The 11,395-nt window shown below is 45.3% G+C and overlaps 1 protein-coding gene across 1 annotated transcript in view; it reads left to right on the top strand.

Moving 5' to 3' along the window:
- The first annotated feature begins 2,039 nt into the window (after positions 1 to 2,039).
- The window catches only part of LOC119394421 (cubilin), a 230,161-nt gene continuing 220,805 nt past the window's right edge, over positions 2,040 to 11,395 (top strand). Inside the window, exons 1-2 of the mRNA XM_037661722.2 lie at positions 2,040 to 2,245; positions 10,300 to 10,432. Coding sequence (XP_037517650.1) covers positions 2,151 to 2,245; positions 10,300 to 10,432 — 228 coding nt within the window. The 5' untranslated portion in view covers positions 2,040 to 2,150. The remainder of the gene's footprint in view (positions 2,246 to 10,299; positions 10,433 to 11,395) is intronic.

The following is an 11,395-nucleotide window of genomic DNA, read 5'->3' as shown; positions in this document are numbered from 1 at the left end:
GCCTAGTTGGTATATACTTATGGACATATTTTAGCCGCGAATCAAAACACACACAACCAAGGCAGGAACACGATGAGAGGTCGAGCGGCACTTCCAACTGAATTGTTCTGGGCGTTAACCCAACAATAAATAGGCAACATACATGCGCAGTCTCATCGCATCCTAGGCTATCCAGCGATCGAACAATTTTCCGATACGTACAATGTAATAGACGTTGTATAGGCGATACGTCTATTACATTCTCCTTTCTTTCTTTCTTTCTTTCTTTCTTTCTTTCTTTCTTTCTTTCTTTCTTTCTTTCTTTCTTTCTTTCTTTCTTTCTTTCTTTCTTTCTTTCTTTCTTTCTTTCTTTCTTTCTTTCTTTCTTGCTCCTTCTTCTATCGATTTGCGCAATGCTTCCTCCTAACTGTTTCCTTGTTCCATGCCGGGAATCGGACCTTAAAGAGAAACAAGCCGTCCTATTTAGGCGTGAAATCAACGGATCAGTGATTCAAATAATATTGTCACTTTCTCCACGGTGATGGCAGCAACGGATTGCACTCATCACGCTCATAATAAGGTCTGCAGTAAACTGAATCTTATCGCATCGCATCTGCAAAAAAAAAAAAAAAAAACGTTATAAAATGCAATGCTGGTTCTCTGTGGTTACCGTTAATAAGTACCGAAGATTTGTAAAAGAATGAATAACTAAAACACTTCACTTGCAAAAGGAGCAAAAAAATTGAAGTTGATATCTTTAAATCGAATATTCTCTAATGAACAAAATACAGACGTTAAATAAACTTCAATCATTTCCCTACACTACGAAGCCTTTTTTTTTTTTTTCATTTTGTCAGTACAGCAATAAACTGCTTTGGGATTACGTGAAGCTCTTACGCGTAGAATATGCTCACAAATCATCCTGTGATATTGATTAGCGGCACATATTACAACGACAGCGTCGCGAGGAAACTAATATGGTGCACACTTGCTGGACCCAGCCACGCTCTAAGCTTCAACTACAGTGCCAGGAGTTCAATTTCGTGATTAGCAATTAACGCAATGTTTATTTACTCAGTAGTCTAAATACCGTCCTACTATTACGTCTAAATGAGGGTTAAAACAGACTTTCGCTAAATACCACCGCCGCATATCGTTTTTGCCATTTTTATCATTAACACAGTCTGCAAGCTTCGGGGTGTATCTTTGGCCTACAGCTCTAATTGTCATCCATCTCGCTTGCCTTTCCCGCTGTGGGAGAACGGTATAGCCTTTAAGAAATGCGTGCAGTTGCTCTCAACGTGAACACTGTAGGAAGCGCGGAGCTCTGATTCGCCTGTCCTTCGGCGACCACACATCTGTAAGGCTATGTACACCGCGTTGGTGCTGTGGCTGATGACGAATTATGGATGAGCGCTTTGTAATCGCTGATAATGTTTAAACCACCCTCTAGTTACGCAATTCACACTGTGTGACGCGTGGTTGTTACATTTATATCGTTATATTACTCTTCTACCACGCTATATTATATCAGTTAATGTGATTCCTTGCCAGACATGACGCCTGTAAAAGATATTCTTGCGAATAAGCTTCAAGCACAGGCGTGGCTCTGTAATAGAATACCCGACTAAAATGCAGGTGGCATAGCTTCAAATCTGGCTCGATCCTGGATATTTTTTTTTTCTTATTGTACAGGATAGCGGTAATGGACACCAGCCGCGGCGGCGGCGGTGGCGGAGAACTAAGACACCAAAATCGGCTGTTGTTGTGATCTCATAACAGCTTTCGCTGTAAAAGATGTACGCTGTTTGTATTGTAGGATGCTCAGAATTCTTGAATGGATCGCCCACATGCTTTGTACTATAGTACGCGAGGGGGAGGGGGGAACCACGGCGGCTACACGATGAGGTTGAGCGGGAGGTATTTTCAGGCCTCCAGACTAGAGATAGACGTAAGCGGACACCGCAATGGACACCACGGTGACGGAGGTGGGCGGGGCGGGCCAGCATATATCCCCGCCGGCAAGCGGTGCCTGGTGCGCTCTCGTAACCGTCGGCATCGGAGACGAGGCCCAGCTGCGGCCCACTCGACGAGCTTCGAAGCTGAGCGGGCGTTCTTTGCGCACCGAGCGCTGGACTGAGCGGTCAGTGGGACACGGCCTAACCGCGAGTATGGACGCAGGGCTGCGGTTTGCGACCTTCGTCGCCGCGGCTGCTGCGATGCTCGCCACATCTCCAACCACAGCCGAGTACTCGTCAAGAGATCGGTAAGTGACGTCCCCGTTGAAGTACCTTCACTTTGATATAATCGAACTCGGCCAATCTACATCCCTTTTCTTTCTTCTTTTTTAATCTGTAGCGTCTCTTCTCCATTCTTTTTCACTCTCCTTTCCCCCTTTCCGCAACGCAGGGTAGCCAGCCGGTCTAAGAACTGGCTAACCTCCCTGCCTTCCTTCCGAACATGAAACCAACGCTAGTATTACGTAAAGATTACTTTCATTGTTATCAGCTATCAATCATTCGCTGTTGTGATCATGATTAAAATGAGGGTCACTACGTGTTATTCTTACAATGCCCGAAAAGGAGCGTAGTCGCGATAGTATACCTAGAGTAACCTTGCACAACTTTTTTTAATATGCCGTAACATCTTAGTATTATTAGGTAGGTGCAAGAAATTCCCACCCAAATGTAGAACGTGGTTATCACATTTACAGCGCCAGTTCTAAAAGATTCCAACAGGAATGTTTCACGCATGACGATACCATATTTCCGTTATTTCCTACATAACACCAAGAAGAGTTCCAGTGGAGAAAAAATGTATGTGTTATCATTCAGTATCTGTTATGCCTACGAGGCAGAAAACTGTTATTCTTTGTATGCATCTCTTTAAATACTTATTGGTAGTTTTCAAAACATATACCTAGAAAACGTATACGTGGAAAATAAATCGGGTTGTAAGCGAGTCGACATTTAGCCGGCCCATGAGAAGACAGAACGAGTACATAATATATTAAGGCGAAAGCCTGATATGGCTTATGAGCTGAAACTTTCAACCAGCTCCGCTTCGCGGACACCGATGAAACAGCGAAGCTGGTGGCGTTCCATTCGCCAGCCTAACGCATTCCTTTTTTTTTTTTTTTGCAAGTCTTTCAGACGTGCTGTATCGCTGCTCTTTATTAAACACTCTTTGTTAAGCTTTGAGGTGGTAGTATATATCCACCAGCTTTTATAACCACAAAGTATCACGTGCCAGCGGTGTGACTGTGATAACCCGCACGCCATTTGTTGGGCCTTCTTCGTTTTTAGTAGAAGTTGCGTGTGGTGGGGTTTACCCAATCTCTGTGGCGAATACCCGTTTATGATGCCCACAAGCGTCATCACGGATCCCGGACATGAAAGGCTCGACCAAGAACAGATTCGCTGTTAAAAAAGTAGGGCAGCTCCGCACTAGTGGTGCGATGACTGAGGTAGCCGCGGAGCCGGTAGCGTTCTCCTGCTCTTCACTCTCTCTTCCCTATTTCTTTCTCTCGCCCTGGCTATTCCTTCCTCTTTCCCGGTATTTCTATCTTTCTTTTTCTATATTTCATTTCTTTCTCTCTATCTCTGTATTTCACGCTTCCTCGGTCTATCTCTTTCTCTCGCTCTGCATAACTTTATCTGTCTTCCTTTGATCATCCATCTTTCTCTCCATCTTTTTCTTTCTGCCATTCGTTCTCTCTGCTTCTCTCATTCTCTTTCTGTGGTATGCCTTACTCTCTCGACTCCTCCTTTCCCTTCTCCTCACGCTCTCATCCGTCCTCCTCACCCTGACTTCCCTATCCCACCCACTTGCTATACTGTACTATACAGGCTATGCTGTGCTCTGCTAGCCGCTAGCCTTCGGATGGTCTGTACACAGGTTCGAATCTCGCCCCGCGAAGAAATTTTTTCCCCTAGAATTTATCTCTTTCTCTATCTTTATTACTTTCGTCGTACCTACTCGGGGTCTTCGGCTCGCCGCCGTCGCTTCGCAGCCATTTCTTATACTAACTGTTGCCTTCTTCATTTTTAGCAGACGAGTGGTGAGTAGTGAGATTTGCCCAAATTCTGTGGCACAGACGCGTGATGATAGCCATTCCTTCGACTAACTGTTGCCTTCTTCATATTTAGTGCACCTGTAGGGGGTAGTGGGATTTGTCCAAGTTCTGTGGCACATACCCGTTGATGATGATGATAGTTTTACGGCTGGCTATTACAGCCGTCGTCCACCGGAGTGAACACGAACGTTAGGGCAAAAGTCAGGCAGGCCGATACCAGCGGTAGTGAACCACCGATTGAGGTGCGAAAAGCAGGGGGCCGCGGAGAAAGGGGTGACATAATTTAGTCTGGGTGCATCAAATGATTAGAAGGTATAACTAGCGCATAAGGTGAATGAACTGTAAAGCCAATTTAATTAAAGGTGAATGAAATGTGAATGAAATTGAAATAAAGTAAGGGCATGCCATTAAATCAATCGTTAATAAACAGGGAATTAAATGCTAATGTGAATAAAGTGTAAATTACAGTGAATCAAATGAGGAAGTGAGCCATATGTGAAGTAAATCAAATGTCAGCATGCACAACCAGTTGCGAGCGAAAGACAGCAAGTAAATGGAAGCAACAGTGCAATTGGCCTGAACGTCGTTGTAACTTGATGAGAGTCTCGTGAACCCATAGACTTTCACTTGTGCTTTCTTTGGCGTTAGCTGTAAGGACTGTATTACTAAACTCAGCGCAAATGATCCGATAATAAGAATACCTCGCTAATAAATCAATTACAGGTTGCCTTAGAGAAAGTTTGGAATCGTGAAAGACGTCTAACTGATAACCATTCGAAATCAATTCAATTCGAAGGTTTTACGTGCCAAAACTACGATATCATTGTGAGGCACGCCATAGTAGACGGCGGACTAATTTTGACCAGCTGGAGTCCTTTAACGTGAGCCTAAAGCAAGTGTACAGGAGTGTTCTTGCATTTTGCCCCCATCGAAATACGGAACCAATAATTAGGAGAGGGATTTACTAAATGCGCATTTCCTGTAATACCCCATCACCCGGCCGCCGCACATACCTGAGAGGAAAGTAAGAACTGTGAAGGAAGGAACTGAGGCTGAAGTTAGTGACATAGCGGTATTGCATAATAATGTGACTGTATGTACGTGACTAAACGATCAACTGATAATCTCGCTTACGGGAACTGAAATATGGGCGATTTTGTAGATGTAGATGTAGATGTAGATCTTGTACTGCTGGCTCACACCCACTCAGGGGGATTGGCCAAGAATCGGGTTGTAAGATTGCATACTTGAGCAGGTAGCGCAAAAAACGAAGGCGCAAGCGAGGAACAGAAAGGCGAGACGAGCGCTCGTCTTGCGTCTCTGTCTCTCGCTTGTGTCTTCCTTTTTTGCGCTAGCTGCTCAAGTATGATAATCTCGGTAAATTAATGGTGACGAATAGAAATGGAGCAGGCAACAGAGCGTCTACTGTCAATATACGGTGCTTTGTAATCGAGAGATGATGTACGCAAGTGATTAAATTAGGATAATTAGGACCGCACAGAAAGTGCTCGACTCACACCGTCCGGTGGCTATCCAAGAAATATTTCTTTTCCGGCCCTTGAGTTGCGTTAGCCGTCAATATGATGCGGAATATGCCGTTCAGTAAATATTCCTTCATTGAAGAAGCGCGCAACAAAGTTGGGAGAAAAGCACGACCGTAACGTGATGGAAACAGAAGCAGTTATTGCGGTTGAGAACCTTAAAGAAACTGATATGTGAGGCTCATTCTGAACTTATTCTCAATACGTCGATAAGGTTGGTACCAAGGAGCCTTTAACCTCCTTGGTTTGTACCCGGGCGGCACAATGCTTTCCCATAGTAGAATACAAATGGTACTCGAAAACGGTCACCTTTCGTTTTAAACATTTAGAACATAAGGCATGGCTGCGCTAAAAAACACGGACAATGAAGAGATGTACACAGGACGAGCGCCTTGTCCGTGTTTCAGATTTCACATCGTGAAAGTGGGTAGAGCTCTTGGGCGCGCTTGATAAAGACAAGGACACAGTGAGGCACATATAAAACTACAAACGGAAGCGTTCAAGCAACTGAGCTACTACAGTGATTTCGTTTGTGGTTTTATGCGTGCACCACTGTGTCCTGGTCTTTAAAAAGCGCGTTCAAAAATACAGCATGTCCATTCCACGGCTGCAGTGAACTATAATAGGGTAGTGGGCTCACTGCGCGGTAGTGGCAAAGGGGTAGGTGAAGCCGCTAATGTTGCCCGTGCTCACAGACGCTACATTAATCCCAACGATCGCGTGACGTGGTGCGCAGCAGTGCTAGAATGAGATGCGACGCGAAGGAACGAAGGGGGCGTACACTTGTGCGCACCACGGGTCAAGATTCACGAGATCAATGCAGTGTCTGTGACCAAATTCGTCGTGTGTTACATTGGATTGATGCGTGGGCGTGGTTCACAACAGTCGCCGCAGAGAGACCTCCGGTAATACAGGGCTTCATATTAGATGCTTTTAGACATTCAGTTGTGGTGACAACGGACGTGGCCACCAAACACCTTACCGATAAAGTCAACAGCGAACGCACGTCTCCTTGCATGTTAGCCGATGCAGAAAAACATCCGCTCCTGCGGCGCTGTGCTCCCTCGCTCGCTGCTCTCCTCCTCCATTTCCTCCTCATGCTTTCGCAGTACTTACCTGCCCTTTCCTCCTCTCACTCTCTTCTTCACCACTGTCATTCGTCATCGGCTGCACTCTGCGTTAGCTCGCTTTCATTGTTCCCGGTGCCAACAGATCGTTCGCTCGGTTAGCCGACAACGCCGATGACGTGAAACGCACTAAGGAGAACGCAAGAGCTGTGCTTTAATATCACGCAGGTCTCTAGCAGTGGGAACAGCTGCACGCGATCCTTTCATCAGCCTGTGGGGCGAAATAACGCATTAAGACGAACGACACTCTGCAAATGTCAGTGACGAGCCCATTGTTCAGCCACCGTGGTGGGCTCCGTAGTACGGTTTATTCGGCAATGAACAGGTTGAATCACAAGTGGCAAAACACTCGATCTTGTACAGACGCGCAACAGCACCAAACCAATGACTCCTCTGTTTTACCAAACTATGCCATCAGAGATTAGCTGCGGAATTGAGGAATGTCTTCATCGTAAGGTGCGCACGTTCACTTTATACAGTGGGCATTAATCAGTGGCGTAGCCAGGCGGGGCGGGGGGGTGGGGGTGAACACCGGGCCCGTGCCCCCTAAAATGTTTTTTTCTTCTTTGCCATAGCATACAGAGGAGAAAATGACACTCGAACACATATGCCTGACCGGCCCCCACTACAGGTCAAGGAGGTGCCGCCCCCCCCCCCCCCCCGAAAAAAATTTCGGCCTAAGCCCCTGGCATTAATCCAACACAACGCGAGAAAATGTCTACGCGAGCACGCAGACTTACGACTGTACTCTAAAGTGAATGAAGGCACCCTTCATTCAGCAAAGAGCTTCTTTCATCGCGGACATTTGCCTCATAATCGAGTTAACTTGCATTCGCCTAACGCTCATCCTGCAACTCGAAAGAGTCGTCTGCATAAGCATGCGCCTGGCTAGGCAAACTACGTTTTGTTCTTTAGGTCCATGTACGCCTGGTTTCAGTCCCCGCAGTGGGCGCGGGACGGCTTAGTGAAATTTGGCGCGGAGCTGTGCCACAACATCCCACTGAGACACCATTCATATCGTAGCCGCAGTGAAACCGAGATAATCCTTGGCGTCACGCATTTTTATTTCTTGAGTGTTGCATGGTGAGGAGCGAAGGATACAGATTAGACCATAATGCTTGTTCACAGAGCGCTGCCAGTAATTAGCAGCATAAAAAGCAGAAAACCGGGACAGACCGCCGCATACGTTACACAAAGAGCAACTCGATGCTAGTGAAAACACACAGGCGCGTTTGGAACATTGGCTCAGAAGGAAAACATATATACCTCGATTCTAAGTCCATTGAAACACTCACGAATCTCAAATTGATGCTCTCATTACACACATGAATCTGTTGTTTGAAATCTGTTGTTGCGAAATCTGATGTTGTTGTTCTTGGTGAAATCTGTTGGTTTCATAAAGAAAGCTAAATCCTACTTTTTCTTATTATTTTTTGTACTTCACGGGCATCTGTAGCAAGCAGAAAACACCAATGTTTAGTTGATACTAAATTAGAAACAGTCTAATGGCCTCCCATTGGGAAAGTGGTACATTGAAACACAATATACAACTTTCGAAATGAAATGTTTATGTCTAGTGTCGTTGCTTTAGAAGTTGGTGAAGTTATTCTTCCTAATTAAGTGATTAAGCAGAACACAAAATACAATGTGACTTACTCCATGCAGCAGTCAGTAACGTGCATTTCGGCGCGTCGTCATAGAGAGCGTCGGAATATTTTTAGATTCTAGTTGAACTTTGCTGGGGCACCCTGTATACCGAAATTGGTGTGGCATGACGTGAATGTATGAAGAGCGTAAACGATAGGTCCTAACATGAAACTCATTTCATGCATGTAATTCAATTAATGATTTGCGTGGAATTATCTTCAAGCCCTCACGGCCGTTTCATTAACTTGATATATACTAAAATTGGTATGACATGGTATGAGTGCATCACGAAAGTAAATTACAGGTGGTAACACGAAAATCGTGTCATAGATGTCATATACGTCATGATTTATATGACATCGTCATCGTGCCAGCTCGGTCATTCCATTAACCTCATAGATACGGAAATTGGCACGCCATGGCAAGGGTTTATGACAAATAAGAGTGACAGCACAAAACTTGAAAATTATGCCATGCCTGCCATGTGCGTCATGATTTACATGACATGGTCTTGGCGCTCTCTCGGCCGTTTCATTAATTTGGTACACGCAAAAATTGGTATGCGATGACCTGAGCGTATGATGAACATGAGTGACACGTAACAACATGAAAATAAAGTCATACATGTCATGTGTGTCATGATTTCCGATCTTAGTGCTCTCGCTTCCGTTTCATTAACTTAATATTTACCAAAATTGGCATGGCATTTGCACGACAAACATAAACGACGAGCCACGCATGGTATATAAAAGAATATGAGTTTCGTTAGCATGGTATATACCACAATGCACATGCGACTGTGAATGACATGTCATGACACGAATGCATTGATTTATCTCTCAGCCAAACAATGTAGTGTATACAGCTCCTCGCTGACTGCTTCGCATTAAATTGATTCCCAGAGTGCGTGAGATCTACCATATGCTTCTCGTTAATTTTCTCATTACAGCCAATAATAGAGTGTTCTAACTATTATGAGCAATATTTTTTTTACAATTAAGCTGAAAAAGTTACCAGTAACGTGTGTGCACCCCCTAATCAAATTAGTGACCGTGTAACGCCGCTCCCCAATGGAACGCGGCAGGGGATGGCGGGCCGAAAACTGCACTGCTACCATCACTTACTTAAGGCCTTCAGTAAATTACAAACTTCAGGCAGAGACTTTAAACCGGTCTGCTATTGTTCCCAAGCCCTCGCTCTAGCACCTCAATTCTCGGACGAAATTATCAAGACCGTTTCGATGGAGGTAGCTTTGTTGCTGCTGAAACCAAAGGCGCACCACTTGCATTTACATACGTACGCATACCTATTCAATATTTCGAACGGCACGCTAAAGAACCTCAGGTGGACGAAGTTACCCAGTGCCCTCCGCAACGGCTTGCCTTATACTAATCATACTGTTGTTTGCGCACCGGATCCGCCTGGGCGTTGCTTTCACTCGCCTCTACGCACACCTCATTGGCCGTGCAGACAGCACGAACTGTGAACGTTGCCAAGTGTGTGCAACAATAGCACATCTATTTTGTGATTGCCCGCTTCACATGTCACAAAGAAAAACGCTGGCTGCAACGCTGGCAGGAATTGGCTGGGTAACACTAAGTAAAAGTGGTGTTTTGTCAGCCTTGTGCTATCAGACAGCGTTAAGAAATGCTACGAAGGCAGTTACAGATTTGCTTAAGAGCCCAGGACTGGGCACTAGACTGTAACGAAACCACTTTGTTATGTGGTTGTTGTATATACGTATCACTTCGTCCTCCCCATGATCACCTTTCATCTCTCTTTTTTTTCTCTTTGCAGAGTAGCATGCTAGCGTACTAGCTCAGACCGACCTCTCTGCCTTCTAATCAGTTCTTTCTGTTTTGGCTAGTAAAAGATCAGAAATTATTATTACCAACCTGCATAACGCCGCTACTCTCTACCCGTTCCGTAGGCCTCGGATTGTGCTGGACAACGGCAACATGGTGTTCCAGGTGCCCAGCGCTAAGAATATCAGCTTCCGTACCACCTCAGGACGCGGTGGCATTTTACTCAACGGGCGTGACGTCGCTGAGGTCCTCGCCAAGGTGAGACCAGCGCAGAATTTTTTTGTTCACCAACTACTGCCATCGGTAACAGGAAACGAACTTCATTACATCTTCTGTGTTTGAAAAATACAAAGTGAGGCAATGAGGCAGCGAAATGCTGCAGTCAGTTATTATGAAAAGGAGACTTCAGACGTCACAGGCAAGAAGCACCATCCTTGCTCTTTGACAAATGACCCGACTAGCGGCCAAAAGTTTATAACATGATCAGGAACTAAGTGGAAAACTTCAATCCTGGGTTTCGTTGTTGTCTCCCTTGTTTTCCTAGGCTTCGCAAGTCGCATTGCTTCGAATTAGTCCTGTTCGCTTCTTAACAAGGTTGTCGCGTGGGAGCTGAAACGTCGTTTCAATACTGGCTATCACTGTTTTAATTCCTAAGCATTTTTTAGCTAAATCTCGCGGGAAAAGAGTGCGTTTGTAATAGCGTAACCATAAATAAGGAGATGCCAACAGATGCCCCGCAAAGAATTTCGTTTGGTTTGCATAGGAACGTGCAGCTGCCGCAGGAGTTAACATTAAAACAAATCACGGTAGCACAGTCGCCACACAAAGCATCTATACCACGCAGAGAAAAGATTAGACACTTACAGCTTTACTGCAACAAGTAATCGCTCAGTACAGTCGGCGCAGGGAAAATATATCACCATGGGTGCCGCTACAACCAACGTTACTAGACTATGTTCAGTTTTCAAACTCTCCGCAGGCACCGTACATTGCGGAGGTCCCCGTGCTTTAGCTCGCCGCCAGATGGCGGGAGCGCCGCAAGCAGCTCTACGCGAGTGCATTTCTCGTACTGGCGAACGCGCGCGTGTCCTCAGACTTCGCTCGTACAGTTGCTACAGGTTCTTTCACCTATTACCCTTTTAATACTTTATTAACCTAGTCTAGTAATGTTGGCTACAACCATATACAGAGAGTTTTAGTTTGTCCGCAAACTTCGCGTCA

Source organism: Rhipicephalus sanguineus, chromosome 5, assembly GCF_013339695.2.
Source record: "Rhipicephalus sanguineus isolate Rsan-2018 chromosome 5, BIME_Rsan_1.4, whole genome shotgun sequence".
NCBI lineage: Eukaryota > Metazoa > Arthropoda > Arachnida > Ixodida > Ixodidae > Rhipicephalus > Rhipicephalus sanguineus.
The sequence above is the reverse complement of the archived record's forward strand: the minus strand, read 5'-3'. Positions and strand labels throughout refer to the sequence as shown.